Source organism: Struthio camelus, chromosome 1, assembly GCF_040807025.1.
Source record: "Struthio camelus isolate bStrCam1 chromosome 1, bStrCam1.hap1, whole genome shotgun sequence".
In the NCBI taxonomy this organism is placed as follows: domain Eukaryota; kingdom Metazoa; phylum Chordata; class Aves; order Struthioniformes; family Struthionidae; genus Struthio; species Struthio camelus.
Genome location: NC_090942.1, coordinates 205,065,155 through 205,084,105, shown reverse-complemented (window position 1 = coordinate 205,084,105; position 18,951 = coordinate 205,065,155). Strand labels below are relative to the sequence as shown.

The 18,951-nt window shown below is 43.9% G+C and overlaps 1 protein-coding gene across 1 annotated transcript; it reads left to right on the top strand.

Moving 5' to 3' along the window:
- Positions 1-3,847: 3,847 nt before the first annotated feature.
- Positions 3,848-7,398, top strand: C1H11orf87 (chromosome 1 C11orf87 homolog). Its single transcript, XM_068930309.1, has 2 exons — positions 3,848-3,931; positions 4,237-7,398. The coding sequence occupies exon 2, from the start codon at positions 4,374-4,376 to the stop codon at positions 4,848-4,850; it is 477 nt and encodes a 158-aa protein (XP_068786410.1). The 5' UTR covers positions 3,848-3,931; positions 4,237-4,373; the 3' UTR covers positions 4,851-7,398.
- Positions 7,399-18,951: the final 11,553 nt, after the last annotated feature.

The window sequence follows — 18,951 nt, the reverse complement described above, 5'->3', positions numbered from 1 at the left end:
AGAGGCCATGTAATACAGGGGTTGTGGAATTAGCATCTGAATAACAACTTCTATAATTAACAGTTTTTTAAAATCCACTTGTGAAAATCCATTTGGGGGATTTGTAAGTATGAATGCAGTTTGTTTCTTACCAGTGTAAACCCAGAGAAAATTGGGAGTTATCAAGGTTGTAACGAGCACAAACATTGTTGCAAAATATAAAAACTATTCCTTAAGTATAATATCCTCTAGTGCACAGTGGCTAATCCTTCTCGAGCAGGAAACTGAATCTCCATAAATGGCATAAACTGCATATACTATGGGGAAACTCACTGTAACTAATGAGCAATTTTATTCTTGAAAGAGGGCACTCAAGAAGATATCATATCCTTTATTTTTATGCTAAATAAATGAAAGTCTTTTCATGATCGCATTATATGTTAGAAATGGATTACTCTTTATATTTTTATACTGAAACCTAATTATATCAGATAATCAGAGCAAAGGAATACTGGTCCATAACAAGACAGATTTTTTCCTCTGCTTTCTGAAACTCCCTGCATTTTGATCATGGGTATTTGAATTCATATACTTGGTTGGCTGGCAGCCAGTATGAACCAGAATGCCAAGGTATATATAATTACAGTACAGTTATTTCCCCTTTTCTCTGTAATGTTTCTCTTCTGACTGGTTCACACATTAAAAATTGTAAAATTAGCTGCTAACAAGAGCAAGAACTATCTCTGCTTTTCATTTCTTTTAGCTGAGCCGGAAATATTCCCAAACTGTACATGAAAGCAGACAGAAGCTGGGCTGAGATGGTAGGGAAAGAGTTAAACATGAAGACGAAGTCTCAGTGCTTTCTGCCCTTCTCCACTCCCTGGACCTTTCTTTCATTCCCTATAGATTAGCAAAAACCTTATGCTTAGAATAATTTTCATATAAATATACAAAGAAATGCACAAAAGATTTTAAATGTATTTAAAGCAATTTAACTTTCAGTACCTTTGTGTTGCCTCTTCTGACATTTAAAACATGAAGTGATCATTAAGTACTTTAGTGTAATAACTAAATAGTCCTATTTATTAACTTTTGTCATAATTGCATCTTGAGTTAGTAAACTCTTTGGCTTTCAAGTTTATTCAATCCCCAGCTTGGTCATTATTGCCATAAACTGGGCTAACATCATAAGATACCTTTATATCTATATTAAAACTGGCAAATTTTCTCAGTTTTCTGAACAAAAGGCCGTTCTTACGCTTTTTCTGAAAATATCTATTTTTAATTACCTGGTAACTTCTGAATGATAGTCTCAGATCAGCTTCTACGGCTTCACAGTTCACCCATGCCTTTCTTTGGGATTAAGTGGCATCCTTGTTAGCATTGTCAATTTGGGCTGAACTATCCCGTAGAGCCAGATCAGGGAGTTCAGTGCTGTTGGTTTACAGCACAGGGCTGATTATCAGTGAAATAAGAGGTATTCTGCAGTGGCAGAGGCCGTGATTAGCGGCTGCCTTGTCTCCCACCCCAGCTGCTGCTTTGCAGAGCATAGTTGGAGGAAAGGGGGACTGGCCAGAATATTGCTCTGCTGCTTTAATCTGTGGCTGTCATTTTCGCCTCTGGAAGCAGCCAGCAAAGAGCGTAAGTTGATGCAGACTTCAGACGTGCACCTTAGAGACAGGTAGGGAGGAAGGAAAGGCTGTGGAGGCAGCAAGATTAATGCCAGTGAGCATATGGAGGTGTGCTTGGTACAAGTGAGGGAGCGTGCACGTGTGCAAAGAAGGGCAGCCTGTGCACACAGTAGGGAGGTGCATTTGGGGCAACGATGGGAAGGACTTTGTTTTTTGCACTTGAGAGGGCTGCACGGAAAGAGACTGGGCAATAAGCGGGCAGGGAGGGGAAGGAGAAATGGGAAGCTGCATTCCTCTCATTTTAGAGGAAACGCTAAGTTGTAGTCCCTTGCAAAAATGACCGTGGCTATCCTATTTGGGTTGAGCTTAGTTCAGCCCCTCAAGTTTAAGTCTTCTTCAGGAACAATGACAGAGTCAATATCGACTGTCCAAATTTCACAAATCGTGGTAAGTTTATGTGAGATAAAAGCAATATAGAAGAAATCTATCAGGAAACAGTAAACTGCTTAAATGAATCCCTTACTAGATTTTACGCATCTCTGAGATAGGTTCTTGGCTCTTTGGGTTAACAGATGTACCAGTGCTTTGTTCTTCAAGGAAGATTTTCTAAACTCACATCACAGCTCCCCTTATAGAGATTTTCCTCTATACTTTTCAGGTAGCTTGAACAGGAGAAGACTGACACAGTCTATTTTCCGTAAAGTCCTGTTACTCGTGTTAGGGCTTCACAGTGCTTGGACTCCCAGTGGCTGTGATTAGTTTCCAGAAGACACAGCGCAGGGCTAAGGAATCTCCTGAGCCACCACGTCTTGTCCCCTGTTGTCATATGCACCCACATCATTTTGTCCCTTTTGGAAACATGCAGAGCTCCATCCTAAAGGTAATTATTGTTTCTGTACCAATCTCTCCACTGGAAGGTTTTGTTTTGTTTTGTTTTGTTTTCCAAATCCTTAGTTCTCCAATGTTTAGAAGTGTTCTGGTTTGTAACATAAATATATTAATGGGCAGTTCATACCCACTTGCTCTTGAAAAAGATACCTGTAATACATCTTGCCTTGATGAAGCAATTTTTTTCGAATATTCCATGTGCTTGGGGTATCTATCATAATTTGGTATAACAGTCTTTGGGACTTCTTAGCCTCTAAAAATTCACATCTGCCTCATGACGGATGGAGCTGTGCACTGGGTATAGGGAGGGATGGGCACTCCAGACGCTTCTGGAGACTAGTTGTATGTAGGAGTCTGGCAGTAAGGGCTTGGCAGCAAGGCAGCGTGAACGCTGAGTGCTAACAGGTATATATGCTAGGTGGACGTTAAGGTGCTTCGATAGCTGTGAGCAACTAGGCAGGGCCACGCAAATTTGGCTGTGTGCTACAGAGCCGCTTTGGTGACTCAGTGTGGAGGGTGACGTGGGGACGGGGTGTGGGTGCAGAGGATGGGGCAGAGGAGCACCATGAGTTTGGGAGAGTGTGTACAGCCAGGTCTGTGTGTAGGAGGGCAATGAGTATGGGGGTGTGAGCTGGGGGTGCGGAAGTGGGAGGGGGGAGTGATGTGGAGAAAGATGGGGGCATGCAGGGAGGGGTGTGGGGCTGTGGGTGTAAGAGTGTAGGGGTGTGCGGTGGGTAGGGTGTGAGGGGAGGGGGGGTCTGGGGAAGCGGGTGTGTGGAGGGGCGATGGCGGGGCTGCGGGGGTAGCGGTGTAGGGGTGTGCGGTGGGCAGGGTGTGAGGGGAGGGGGGGTCTGGGGAAGCGGGTGTGTGGAGGGGCGATGGTGGGGCTGCGGGGGTAGCGGTGTAGGGGTGTGCGGTGGGCAGGGTGTGAGGGGAGGGGGGGTCTGGGGAAGCGGGTGTGTGGAGGGGCGATGGCGGGGCTGCGGGGGTAGCGGTGTAGGGGTGTGCGGTGGGCAGGGTGTGAGGGGAGGGGGGGTCTGGGGAAGCGGGTGTGTGGAGGGGCGATGGCGGGGCTGCGGGGGTAGCGGTGTAGGCAGGTGCTGAGGGGGCGCGAACGGGGCGGAAGCCCGCGGCGGCGGGGCCGGGGGAGGCGGCGGCGGGGTCGGCGGTGCCGGTATCGGATCCCGCGCGGGCCGGGCCGCCCCCAGCCCCGCCCCCGCCCCGGTCCCGGTAGCCGTTGCCGCCGCGGGGCGGCGCGGGGCGGCGAGCGGGGCCCGGCCGCGGCTGCCTGACGTCACCGGCCGGGCCGGCTATAGGCTGCGAGCGGCGCTCCCCGAAGCGGCGGCGGCTCCGGCTCTGCCCGCTCAGTCCGCGCCTGCCGCAGCCCCGCGCGCCCGGCCCTGGGCGCTCCCTCGCTGCCTCCGCCCGCGCAGGTAAGGGGCGCCCGGCGGCGGCGGCGGCGGCCGTTGGGCTTCAGGAGGGGGCGGCGGCGGGACTCCCTCCCTCCCTCCCTCCCTCCTTCCCGCCCGCCGCCGCAAGTAGTTGTGGCGAGCGGCCGGCGACCCTCGGCCGGTGCGGGGCTGCTGCGGGCGCCGCTTCCCTCCTCCCCCCCCGCGGCGGGAGTGGGGGCGCCTCGGAGCCCGCGGCCGTGGCGGCGGCCCGGGCTTTGGGGAGGGGGCGCGGGGGGCTGTGCAGGGGAGGGGGCCTGCGGGCACTGATCCGTCCGGCTCCTTCGCAGGCTGCTCGTCCCTCCGGAGCGAGCGCGAGGCTGAGCCGGGGCATCTCCAGCGAGCGGCCGCCAGCAGCCCGGCACTGATCAAAATTTCGGCATCTTCAGAGAGGGGAGGGAGATCCTCGTCTTCTGAAGCCTCCTCAATGAGTGCCAAGCTCTCCAAGGAGTTGAGGCTGTCCCTGCCGCCGTGCCTCCTGAACAGGACCTCTGCCACCTTAAACGCCAGCAGCACCTGCATCACGCAAGTGGGTCAGCTCTTCCAGTCCTTCTCTTCCACTCTGGTTTTAATTGTCCTGGTCGCCCTCATCTTCTGCGTGATCCTCCTCTCCCTCACCACCTTCCACATCCACAAGAGGAGAATGAAGAAGCGGAAGATGCAAAAGGCTCAGGAGGAGTACGAACGGGACCACTGCGCCCGCGGCAGCAATGGCAGCAGCCAGCGCCCCCAGGCAGGGGTGCAGGCAGAGGTGCCCCACGGAGGAGACAGCCGGCTGGGAAGACCCCCCCAGGACTCGGAGATCCAGCGCCCCTCTCTCTCGGCAGCCTCGAGCTCCCAGTCGGCAGGGGCTTGTTTGGACGCAGCTGGCACGGGGCTCTTGCAGACGGTGGTTTTGTCATGATGGTTTGGGGAGACCTTGCGAAGGCACTGGTCGGTGTTTGTAAATATCTAAGTGATTATTGTAGTCCCTGAAGAAGAAGAAGAAAACACTGCTAATTCAAACGAACGAACAAGACCACGATCCAAGCGCATGACAGATCACACTGCGTTTCTCATTGACTGTGCAAGGAAAAGATGTGTCTTTTTACTGGAGAAGCAGCTGCACGCAGCTACCAAATATCAAGTCATCCTTCTGGAGGAAAGGACCAGGGGTGGGGGCTCCTTTTTCCCTTGACATAGTTACCCCAAGGACTCGGACGATCCCACTCTCCTGGGCTTCTCCCTGCACCCCGCGTCACCATCGCATGGCATGGATTGGGGCGTGGGTGAACAGCGCGGAGGGAAAGGCAGGTCTGGCAGGTGCTGTGGGACCCCTGTCCCCTTGGAGCTGGGCGACAGCCCACCGTGGTCTCTTCTTTCATGCCAGGACCTATGCCCCTCTCCCACCCCTCCTGCTCTTTTCAAGGACTGGATATTATTTTGTGTAGAAATGTCCACCTCCAGTTGGACGTAAGTAACCCGCAAGCGTCCTCCGGCCCCGCAGCCCTGTGCCCCCCATCCGCAGCACTGAGCGTCCCGCTGTCCGGGGGCTGGAGCGGGCTGGCTGCGCAGAGTGACGCCTGAGCTCTCCTCTCCCCTCAGCCCCCCTCATTTTCAAGTGCACCACCCCGCCCCCCCCAAATGATATGAAACCTGAAACCCAGTACTGTTTTGTGTGACTGGGAGGTGATGTGCAGTAACTTGCCCATCCCCTCCCAGGGAGGGTGTCCCTGTACCTCCTGCTGGTGCTGAAGCAAGCCCAGTTCTGCACCGGGCACCCTGCGCTGAACGTGCTGCGTTTACAGCTTTGCCTCCCAACAAGGAATTCTGCAGCAGTACGGATCTGGCTTCTACTTTTTTAGGCGCATATATATATATATATATATATTTTTAATTCTCCTAATCTAGTAGGCAGGTAGGAGCAGACAGCACTTAATTTTCTCCCCTCCTTCCTCTTTTTGGGAACGACCCACACAGTTGTGTGAAATGTCAGCTCTTAAACCCTAACAAATATTTATTTCAGAAGTGGCTGGTGTAGTTTCTCCTTGGGAAACACTCATAGGTTTTTGTCTGTGGATTGCAAGCGTGAGTGGCTGCTAGAGGCTGCTGTGTGTGTGTTGGAGGAATCGAGAGCAATGTCAGGTACAGGAACTGCGGCTTTGCTTAGCAATTAAATCAATGACCATTACTTGAAGGTGCCTTAACAGAGTGGCCATATCCAAACTTTGAAACACCTTGTGTTGTATCATAGCAGAGGCAGCCCTCTACTGTGCATATTAACATACTAAGAAATACAGCAAAGAAAAAGTAATCTCGAGATTTTTTTCTTCTCTCTTGGCATTCAGACTAATCGCAGCACATAGTAATAGTCCATTTTTTAAGAGACTGTGCCCGGTTGTTCCCTCTCTGCTCTGCTCTGCATCCCGGCGTGGCTGTTAGTCTGGAAAAATCCCAGGCACGCATGGTGGGATGGGGCCCTAAGCAGGAAGTGAATGCTGTTAACTGATTTAAAATGAGGAAACGGGGTGACACAAGTGCACTGTACTCCTCTGACAGTGCTGATATGCAGGGGTTTCAGGCCAGTGCTTCTGTTACCTAGTTTTATCCCTTTCCAGTCCTGCCTGGTCCAATGGGAAATTGCTGTTGAGTTTGGATCTGTGCCTCCAGCATTTTAGGCAAGTACTGTATCATCCAACTCAAGGAGCTACTCCACCAGCTGAGGTTAGTGTGGCAAACATACCTATTAATGAATGGGGTTTTTCACATTGCCATCTGATAGGAATGATGGCTGGTTCTTCTTGCCAGCCGGGCAAGGAAATTGGCTTTGTTTTGTTTCCCCCAATAAAGGATGCATGAACTTTTGTATTTAACCTCCTTATGCAACTGCAGCACAGTATTGCACCACAGGGAATAGATTTAGGACAATGACAAGTGTTCAGTGAGCAGTAATGGAGCTTCCAGATCGTTGATCTCCACTAAATAGAGAGATATTACTTTCCCCTTTATTTTATGCACTTTTTTTAAACCAGTGTATAATTTCAAGTTTTATAAAAGCAATAAGATGTTCCAAATCACTCCAGTGCATTTCTGGTTGATGATTCCACTTCTTTAGTGTCTGAAGTCAGATACTCTTCCTTCTGCCTTATGCACTCAAGGCATGCAATAATTCCCCAGAAGTGTACTGCTTGTCACATCTCATTGCAGTTATAAAATTGCCCTATTTTTGAAGAAAAAAGAAGGATTGGAGATATATATATATATCTTTATATATACTCTGGATATATAGGTATATATATTATTTATATAATTCTCATGACACTAAAAGTAGTTGCAAACATGTAACTAGAATTAAAATGTTGTGATATAAAACTCTACCCTCTGTTAATTAGCTTTGATTTAACATTTTAATATCTCTGTATTTATGTAAATCTATGTAAATTATGTGGTCTATAAGTAAAATTTCATACTGACTTTAAGTTTCTCAGAACTGTGAGCTTCTTGTGGTGTCATTTAAGGTTTTACATTTCTAAAATTAAATTATACAAGATATCAGAAGTTATGAATTCCTATTATCGCGCAGAAATACTGCAATAAGGTTCATGAGTACTCCCAATACACAATCCTATCTCGAGGTATTGTAAGCTTATGAGGTTTAATTGAACAATCTCAGGAGATCTAGCTGATACAAGCAGGACACGTAGGTTTTCATTTTCATGAAACAATAAGCAATCTAGGGAATAAATGTGGATTTTTAAAACAGGGTTTATGCATGGAGGTTCTGTCAAATCAATTGCTTCAAAACCCTACAGCTACAGCTAAACTTCTGCACTTAGCATTCAGTATTAATAAGGCTGATGCTTCTTTCCCCTCCCCACTCCTACTTAAACTAGAAAAATGTAGGAAATCGTTCATATTTCTAAAGCATACATTTTCAGCTAACTGTGAAACTGCCCAAAGGGTTTTGAATATACATATTTTATGCAAGTGTAATATCTATGTATCTGTATCCATATATTTAAATATTTTTGTGTAATCTTTTCTACAATATTTGATAGAGATGCTGGGTAAATGCTCGTGCCATTCTTGTATGTAAGAACGGATTTATACCCTGTCAGTATGTACATTCTTTTTCCTGTGAATTGTTACAAGTTTGCACTGTTCTTGGTAAGTTATGATAAACACCGGACAGCTGAGCGCTGACAGATAAAAGAATAAATAGTCTTTCCTCTATTAAGGGGCACATTTTCGGATGGGATTTTCCTGGCTCCGAATAAGAAATCGGGGCGTATTGCTGACTAGCATCTTGCATGTGTAAGAATGAGAAGTGCTCTAGTGCCCGACAGCACTAACTGATCTAGTCGTCGTCCTGTGGAAGAAGCACGATGCTACTTACTGATTTTACGGAGGCTAATAAAAAACGAGAGCCCGCACAGCAAGTAGACGGCAGTGCTGGGTTGAATCTGGGCATCTGTGGTTCCCTGCCCTGTGCTCGCATTGTCAGAGCCAACTACTTCCCTGGGGGGCTTTGAGTGGCTCCCATTGACATCAACAGGAGCTGCTTCCACCCATTTGAAAGGGGATCGCATCCAGCCCTGCGTCCACGCAAAAGGTGACAGCTATCCACATCCCCATAGCTGGCACTAATAGCCTGACCCAGCCTGGCAGGTTTGGCAGGGATGGAAACCTGAGTTGCTGAGGCACATCACCCCCGTCCAACGGCTGGGACGCCTGAGCCTGGCGGCGCTGGGAGGGCCCTGTTCTTATCAGCTCTGCTTGTATTGACTGAGGTGCTTAGGTCTGTCAGGCCGACGTGGATCGTGGACGGGGAAAGTCACTTCATTAAAATGCGTTATTTCAGCATTTTCCTCTGTGGGGGTTTGGCTACTGCAAATATAATCGCTGAGATGAAATTTGCAGGCTCTCTATCCAGACATGTTCTATCTCGGTATATCTCTCTCAGATAGATATCTGCATATATATATATAGATATAGCTGGAAAGAAATGCGGGACGAAAAGCAAAGAACAGAGGTTCTGTATTATAGGCATAGCTGTCCAATGACTAAAAACTTTTTTTTTTGGCTTTTGTTTTTAACTAGTTTTAAAGGCTACTATCTTTGAATGTAAATAGCAAGTTAGTATGTGATTAATGTTTTCCATAGCATTTCTGAGTAGTTGCTATATTGTTTCTGGAAAACAATGTCCAGTGTTTTGGAGCAACTGTACTTTTCTTGTTCTGTTGTTATGAATATGAGTGCAACTTTTATGTAGGGAGGAAAAAGAACATGATTTGACTCTTTAGACTAGACCGAATTATTATAAAATACAATTATAGGACTTTGATTTTTTTTCTTTCTGGTAATCATTCTTTCTGCACGTTTATGTTTTTTTCTATGGGTACTTGAAACCCTTACATTTTAATGAGTATGCAAGATATGGAGGGAAATACAAACACAAAAATAGGAAACATTCTTTTTCCTCTTTTGTGTAAATAGCAAAATTTATAATGACTTAGATTCATTTCATTACATTTCTCATCTACATAGAAGTTGGCCTGACTCATATACAAATCTTTAATAACATTTTTATTTATGTCAAATATTAGAATTACTTTTATCCAGGACTGACTTTCTTGTCTCTTTCTGGTAACTAACTCTTTTTTTCCCCTGAAGCCAAGTTCTCCATCTGATCACTAAATAAATTTCTACTAGAGGAGAGCCTCCTTCTGTTTTTAGTCTTTTGCATGTAGGTCTTTGGTTTGAGTCCAGACAAACTGAATAGTTTAGAAAATGTACCCTGAACTTGTGAAGCCTGGATAGTATATAGGAGCTATAAGAATACAGGTGACTGTCTGACAAACAATCAAATGAAATTCCTGTCAATAGCAATAGGTAACTTTCCCTTTTGGAGCTGCAGCGCTGAAGCCTCCTCATCTGTTGGATGAACCTGGATCAATGGTGGTCCATTCTATCTGCAGCAGAGACATATATCAGCTTCCTTCCCGGGACTGTTTCTCCAAAGTATCATTTTCTATATGACACTAGATTTCATTTTCAGTAAATTATGTGTAATATATTTCTTATTCAAATCAAAGAAGTTTGCATTGCTGCACTGGTGTTTTCTGTGGATAACTAGAATAATTCATTTTCCAACCCTTTTAACCCAATACCTTTGCAAGCATCAATTTTATATTAGTTAGGAAATAAATATTTGGATCAGAACACTGTGAGTAAAAATTGCCATTATTTATATAATCTGGTGTTCCAGTTCCATTTGGCTTTTCATTGTTGTTTTCTTCCTTGAAATGGAGCAATATAGTCTCTCCATTATTTTACTTTTCTAAAGAGAACAAAGAATTTTAAGCAAGCCCTGCAACATACACATATACAAACAGAAAAAGATTTCACATTGCATAGCATGCAGATTTTGCTGTTTTTTGGGTAGTTCTTTGTCTTCAGATTTTCATACCACAAATCAAGCAAAAACTTTACCTAAAGTCAGCTGAAAGTATTCCCATATAATGGGTAGACTGTCCTTCCTACGGTTTTAGCCTTGCAAAAAGCATTAGTACACAGCCATGGACAAAACAGAGGCTAAAACTTTGCAAACATCTAATAAGCTATAAAGTATCCCAGGGGATTATGATTACTGTAAATGAGGGCAGTGTGAAAGTTAGAAGGAAAAAAAAATATTAGCTCTAAAGTGGGCTGGAGGGTGAATTCATGGTTGTAAACAAGCAGCTCTAAATTTCACTCCTGGCTCTGTTACTCACATACTGTGTGGCCTTCAGCTTCCGAACTATTTATGTAGTAACTGATATATAACTTATTTATTAAATAAATAATACATGGAACCTGAAAATAAACAACTCTGAAATGAATAAATTAAGGCTCATACACATTAGGAAAATGCTGATACCATAATAGAAATTAAGAGAGTCTTTATGCTAATCACCTGGCTTGAATTATTCCAGTCCTTACATTTGGCAGCGAGGTCCAAGTGGTACACTGCACAGCTGGGAAATAGATGGCCGGGCAAGATGCTTGAGCATTCACACCAAGAGGCTCAATTTAATTTTTAAGTTGAAGTGGAATACGTATTGTGAAGGAGAGCCAGGAAGGCTAATGTTTATTTTACTGTTTCATCACTCACAACGCTTTCCTTCACTGCAGAAAACAGCCTTGTGGGGTTTTCAGTGGAGTGCTGACTAAGGTATTAAGAATATAGAAGACGACAGTTCTTGGGAGAAAACCCAACACTAATGAAGTTTTGTGGCAAAACCTCCCTGAATTCAGTGGGTTCTGGACTATGCCCAAGATAATACCAGATCTCACTCACTTTTGGCAGTTCATCCCATGGCGTGTAATCAGACTTTCTTGATTGCTCCACTCAGTATTTCTAGGATACATGGATTTCTCTTGTCTTTTGACTCACACTCTGCACCCAGCTCTTGTGGGGGACAGCAGGGAATTACCTATGGGTTACCTGTGTGTGACATGCTCACATTTGCTTTTCTTAGCTTTCTTTGTGGCCTGCTATTCACGCTGAATTTGACTCTCCAGCAGGGAGCCAGTCTGGTTAGTCTTACCACAGGCTAAGCTTCGTTTCCCAGACTTGTTTCCTCTCTCCGGGGGAATAATCTCCGCCTGCCTCTAATACTGTAAGAATTTTCTCTCTAAGTGAGCAGTTAGTTCAACTTCTGTGAAAATACTGTAAGATATTGTCCTCATCTTGATCCAGGATTGTCATGCTTACCCACACCATGACTATATTGATATAGTGTCAAAATCTCTGCTACAAGGCAGAAGCTTTTGTAAAAATGCTGGACTTCAAACAGCCAGAGAAATCCTGCCACACTTCCTGCCATGCTCCATTGACTCTGCAACAACATCACATTTCCTGATTAAGCTGCCAGCCCTAGACTACAGGCTGAAACTGCTGAGAAATCATCATTCTTTCATAACAAGAACACCACTGTTAGGAAAAGTATCAGTTACTACAGAGGGGAGACTACATCAATGAGAAGATTTGGTGATAATATGGGTATTAATATGCAAATGCATATGTAAAGCCTGTGAGACAGACAAGGTCAACTGAATGTCTAGTTAAGGCTGGCCTCCTGGTCCACATTTTCTTCTTTTAAAACAGATTATCACTCATCATAATCCATCCTTTTACTTGTGGTCCTGAATACTTGAGATGCTATTAGAGATCTGCTTTTACTTTGCTGCACAGCTAGAGATATCTATCTGTCTGTGAGCCTCTGCCTCTATATAAACTCCAGTTGCACTGTTTAAAGTCTATTTGTTTTCATTATAGAAATACAGTTTCTATTAAACCGTCCATTTGACGGACAATAAGCTTAAGGCAGCCTTCACTTCCAGAGCGTGTGTTACAACTTGTTTAATCTGGCAGTGATGATGTTTAAAGAGGACAAGTATCTGGGTGATCATATGGAGTGACTTTGCAAAATTGTATGAACAACTTTTGATTGTATTTAAAGAGGCAACAATAAACATTTCAGCCCTGAGAGAATCACACATACCTTTTTACCTATTTACATTGAAGCAAGTCCCAAGCATCTCTTTTCTACCACTTGAGTTATTCTGGATTTATAGATTTCTAGAACTGAGCTAGATATATGGGCCGTTATCTCTGTGACAGACCTCCTCTAAAATCAGTTCTTCCTGGGGTAAGGGACGGGGATGAACTTAGATGAGGAGTGGAAAAGGCAGCTGAAATGTGACAGACCGGTTTTAGTATTATTGTTTATATCGTGCTGTAAAAGTACTACAGGGGGACTCTGCCAAAATAAGAGTTGATTCGCTAGGTGGGTACGTTTGCAAGTAAAAGATAGAATAGTACAACACAGCTCTTTTAGGTATCAGGTCGAGGTCTAATGTCTTTTATAAATAAAAATATCAGATATTACTGCTCACAGAGAAACACTTGAGATCGCTACATTTCAGTTGGGCCTCTTTGTTTCTTTTTAGAAGGTTTCTCCTAATGTTCTGGAAAGCAAAGTCTCAAATTATGTCAAAATAAGGTAAGCAATATGACACTGCAATCTGTGAGAGAAAATTCTGCTTCTGAAAGACACCAGGTTGGCAAATCTGTATTTATTCAAAGGCTGGGGACTTCACTACCAGGTGATAATGCTTCTCCACTAACATGCATTGGTTTTTGCAGAGAGGGGCCATAAGAAGATAAATCAAATTACCTGAGTGTGCAGTGTTAATTCAGTTCCTTAAGACTGATGGACATGGTGAACTTGTAGCAGCAATAGCTACCGACAAGAAACAGGATAGAAAACACCTCCTATCAGGTAAGGCGTGGAAAAGTAACAACTTTTGGAAATACAAAGATCTGACTGGTGATTTGGTAAGAAAAATCTCTAGGATTTACTTCATAGTACCTTGGCCTAACTAACTTCTCTGTAAGCACCTTTTTTTGTCAGAGTTACGGAACAGGGTTTTGTATGTTTGTGTTCTCCTGTTTGATACCAACAAAAACAAGGTGCAAAGCTGGGCTGGCTTCCCCAGTCTTGCTGGTGCACAACGTGCCCTAAAGGGTTAAGAGCTCCTTTTGAACAACAGAAAACAAGCCAAAGCAAGTTGTTAGGGGACAATGAAGTTTTCCTCCAGGTTAGCTATGATGCCAGTCAGTATCATCTCCAGATGCCTGGGCTTTTGCTTTACTTTTCCTGCTGCAGATGGGGCTTGTCCCTTGCTGTCTCCCAGCTACAGCTATGCTGCTTATGGAGATTTCCTTTCCTCCCTTGCTGTCTCTTCCCCATCACCAAGACTTATCCTAGGGGCTGCCTGCATTCCCGGCACTCTTCTGGGCCACCTTAAATGAATTCAGTATTAGGTCCTTGCTGACTTATTTTACTAGTACCGAAACAAGTCATGGCACGTTTGCATGAACAGGCGAGCTAGTGAACTACAGAGGAGCTCTAACCTCTGCGAGGGCAACAGGGACCGTGTCCAGGACCCGGGAAGGAGGCTGAGCCACTAAACGCATCAGCACAGTTTCGGGTAGAAGGGTCTATTATTCCCACTTGATCTCTCTGGTGTCTTCTTTAATATCCCAGCTCACGAATGTCTAGGATCAAAAAAGAGACTGTCTGCTGTGGCTGCGGAGCTTATCTGACTCTTGGGTACTATAACACCCACCACCTCAATGCCTGCAGCCTGCTTCAAGCCCTCATGGAGCCCAGCTGCAATAGCCCGTTTTCCTCCAACTACCCGTTAAATAAGTTCCTTTGTGTTTCCGCAAATAATCCTCAGCTTCCCTGTACCTCCTCCAGGCCCATACAATGTCTATAGCTCCCACTCATTAAACCTGCTTGCTTGCACATGATGGGTACAGAGCTATATGGTGAGGATGAATCGATTAGTACAGATAAGGTCCCGGTTATTCCTGCTTTTCTCCCAGTAGGGCCACCAGGATGGGCTTGAGCCCCAACCCAGCCACCCACATATCTTATAAAGAATTAATATCATACAGCTCTCTGCCCTTCTGTCAAATGTAGTTGAAATTAGCCAATGGATACAAAAAGTATTGGGGGAGGACAACTGACAGGCAGTTGGACAGAGAATGTGATCGTGCGATAATGCAGCAGTTACTGAAATAAGTTATTTTTCACATCTCATGAATCGTAAGTAAATTTCAATACTTTTCTGGTGCCTGACTCATAGTTTTGAAATGTTTGGAACTGGCAATGCTGTTCAACAATATCTTTGAAGCCCATCTGTGCTGTATATATGCTCTTTCTTCAACCCCCAGGCATTGTCTGTTTCCTTCGGTTTCCCAGAACGTCATCTTTTGAAGCAGGAAATTAGAGGTTTGCTTGATAACTGTGGTGGTTATATCAAGCTTGTTCAGAGGGTGAAACATACATTTCTAAGACTAGATAGGGATCTAGAGGATTCGAGCTACCAAATGATCTTCTGTTTGTCAAAACCAGAATTTTAGTCCAGTAATCTGTCTCCTGCCTGTCTCGTCCAGTGACACTGGAGCATTTGCTTTTAGAAAGAGAACTATAGCTGATTTCAAGCCTGCAAGTGGTGGTGAATCCTGTTCATACTTCCAGAAGTTGTTTCAGTGGTTATAAAAGTAGCCTAAAAATAAAGGGATTGTCCCTTCAAGGCAGTTTTTTTTAATATACAGAATGAAGTTAGCATATGCAGTAGTTATTAGGACATGGTGTTAAAAACAGACAGCTGGCAGAGAAGGTAAGCCATCTGTGAAAATACAGTCCCTATTACATGTAATAACCCAAATAATGTCTCAGTTGTTATAAATTCACAGCACTAGGAGTGTAAACAACTGTGTCCTGTGGGAAAAATATGAGAAAGTGTTACACGTGCAATCGTGTACCTACTCTGCAGGTGTCAGATGAAATAAATGAGATGTTTGTGCTAGCTGTGGAATTTTGCCTCACAAAATAAACTATTTTTATAGATTTACCCTTTCCTCCCTTCATTGTTTGCCCCTTATTGCAATGTCTCTGGCAAAAAAAAAAAAAAAAAAATTGTATGCTGGATCTCCAAATATTTTTCTGCAGCTTCCTAAGAGCAGAACTTATTGAGGTTTTGTTTTTTTTTTTTGCCCGAAACAGTGTGGATGGACCAAGGGCTGAACTGAAACCCTACTGAAGTTAACAGGAAACTTACATCCATTCCAAAGGGATTTCCATTATGTCACAAGTATTTCTGATGCCTATTGCATAATTTTTATGATCTAGTTTGCAGACCTGACACGTTTGGAAGCTCAATGGCTATTTACAGTTAAATATCTGAAAACTCTTTTGCCTGTATATTATATACATTTATTTTCCAAAGAATACTTAAGGAAATAGGATTATCTGATTAGATTTTGAATTTAAATTAAAGCCTGTGATTTTATGGCACTTTTTAGGCAAAAGTTACAGGGAGCTGTAAAAGTTAGAGTGAGAAATAAATCAGATGTAGTAAAGTAGTCTCCTAAAGTTACAGGCAATTTTGTTTTGTCTCAGTAGCAGCCAGGTTTCTTCTCATCCTTCCTCCTGTGAACTTTGCAATGGTTGTAACGCTATCAATTGCAAGTATTATTCATTGATTTAAGGGGTTTTGCAAAATAAAATAGTGAGGCTCTAGGGCTTTGTCTCCTCTCTCACCACCTCTGAAGACAAACTCACCTTGGTCTTGGTGACCAGGGATAAGTCCTGCAGCAGCCTGGCTGGAAGGCCTGGGGAGCAAGCACAGTTCAGAAACTCGAGGTTCTTCTGGTCAACTGGATGTCAGCTGGCAACCCTGGGCTCTAATGGGCCCTCCTGAGAGCCAAGACACTTAAACTGGTCCTGGTGCAGCTGGGAAAAAGACAATGATCTTGTTCTTTCGAGGGTGGCACAGTTAAAACCCACTTAGCAGGCTGCATACAAAGACACAGGCCACGCGTAGTCCATAGTTTTTGGCATTTATGTATACGTACATCTCTATATTTTCACCCACACAGAGTTTTTGGTCTGATGACTTCTTTTGTGGCCCAGGATTCAGCTTTCAATTTTCTTTTTTTTTCAATTTTTAGATTTTCAGAAAAGTTTGATTATTTGTCCTCTTCTAGCTGTTCTTAGCTGTGCTCTCAAAAAAGAATCATCGGTTATTGAAACTTCTGGTTATTTATGAGCATATAAACAAATGACATCAAACCAATTCCTCCTCCAGCCTAAGTTCAGAAATAATCTTCATTTTCACTTGTCCTAAGAGAAAGAGATTAGCATTCATGCTTTCTGATGAATGTTTCCTGCGGTATCCAGCTAGAAGCAAGGCAATGTACTGAAGCAATAAATAATTCAGAAAACAGCCATAGAATAGTGCAGGAAACATGCCTTCTAGTGAGAGACCTGAAAAACTCAGTCTGCTCTGGTAACCCATGAGAAAGCTGAAAGGTGATTTGAGAACAGCCTTACATGGGAAACAGGTTTTTCATAGGGAGCAATTGGTTGGAGTAGGATAAAAAATCCTAAAGTGACACAGGATATGGAAGCTGATGTTATATAGTATAGAGCACATTTTTGGTACTATAGGTGACAAATTGGGCTATGGCAGATTCTCATCACTAAGATCCTTTAAATCCACATATTCTTTTAAAATACCACTACTGCTGCATAAGTTACAAGGTTGATGCAAAGATCTTTGACCAAAGATGTTCTTTGGATGGATTTACACAGGACAATGGACAAGATTATTACAATGCTTTCTTTCAGCATTCAATCTGTTGATCCATGGAAGATATTTTTCACCATAAAATAGCCCTTTTTGTATGCAGGACTTAATATTTTTCACAGAAAATTGCACAGAAACTGACAATCAAACTAAAGACTTTCTACATTTTTATGTCACGTATATTTTTATTATGAAGCTAGCATTTCCCAGAGGTGAGGGTTCCTCTTTGCTTTCTCATAGCACACCTTCACTACTGCATGACACATTCAAACAATAAAGTACATTCAAAATGCTTGACAAGAGCTATTAGCTGCATAATGGCAAAGGCTGCCTCAAAGAAAACTCTAGTCTCCTCTCCTACACACTTCATTTCAAGAGATGAACTGAAAGGTTAAGAAATGTGTAAAGAAGGTAGTTGGGGGAAAGAGAATGTCACTGGATTAACTCAGCATTTTCAGCTCTAATTAAGGCTGGTCATGAGCTGAAAATATCGTGGGATACCCAAGTATGCTTCTTACAGATCAAAGAGCAAACTTTACCAATTACCAGGTGGGAACAGGATTGTAGCCCTCTAAAAAGTTAAGAGTGGCATTCTAGTGGCACTCTCTGTACTGTTGTTGGAAATATCCCAGAGCAGTGGGACAGGTGTATATATATAGCCAGGGTTTTAAGCTTGTATGCAAAGTTGTTAATATAGTTGTCTAGGCCAAAGGAGCCTATGCTCTTCCTTTGTATTATTTTTATTGTTATTATTTTTATTATACAAAAGGAAGAATATATTCTCCCTCATAATACTGGAAAAACGTCGACTTGTCCTATAAAAGTGGGCTTGTTAGCACAGATGGATTCATGGGAACTGAATTCTGTAGTCTAACATAAGGAATTAAGTACTCACGAGCTTCTTGCTGCACCAGCTAACTTCATGGAAGGACACAGAAATTGCTTGGTAACTCCTGAACGATGCAGCTCAGATTCAAAGAGCTGAAGTGCTGTATAAGCTGGAGGAAAGGAAGAAGCTACTAAAAGACTCAAAGCCTTTCTGCAGTGGAGGCGTGGAGATAAGTGGAAAGGAAGTTGGTGGAACAAAGAACAAAAGGAAAAGTGGGTAGGAAATGGCTGCAGGCTTTGCTTTTCCCATTTACCTCTCTGTGCCACCAGAAGCTTCTTGTGGCTACTTCCTGAACTGTCTTTTTATCTTCTTCTCTGCCTCACTTTTTTCCCCACAAAATACCATCTGTTTTGCATGTACACAATGAGACCTAGCTCTCCCCTTTGCTGGTTTCCGTTTTTCACTCAAGTGTGTTAGGCTAACGGCTATGCCCAATAGAGGAGATAAGCGCCTATTGCATGGCTGGTGAAGAAGTCCAAAACCAGAACTGGGAGAATGAGGAAGTGGAAGATCCTCTGTTTCTGGTGGTTTCGGTGGTTTTGGTCAGGCTTTGGTGATAATCAGCTGCTCAGAGAGCCACGGCTCTGGGCAGAATAAGAAGCAAACTCTGGGTACCTGGGAAACACAGGCACATCAGCTAGATTTTTAATGCACATCCAGGGTTAAGTCGGAGCTAGATATCAGAATTTAGATATGTCTTTGGGACCTTCACCTGCTTTAGCCATGTCCTTTGAAAACTTCATAGCCTCGCTCATGTTTCCTTGCAAAATAGGTGTATTCACTCCCCACTTGGTTTTGTCTTGCTCTGCCCTCCTTTTTAGATGCAAATCTGCAACAAGCTTATAATCGCATGGTTAGTTATCTGTATTATTTAAACTATAAATTCCTGGGGGTAGGAGCTTTGCTCGCATGTACCAGGCACACAACT

Excerpts from the sequence above, each read along its gene's own strand:
- C1H11orf87 (XM_068930309.1), top strand. The coding sequence starts at position 4,374 with ATGAGTGCCAAGCTCTCCAAGGAGTTGAGGCTGTCCCTGCCGCCGTGC.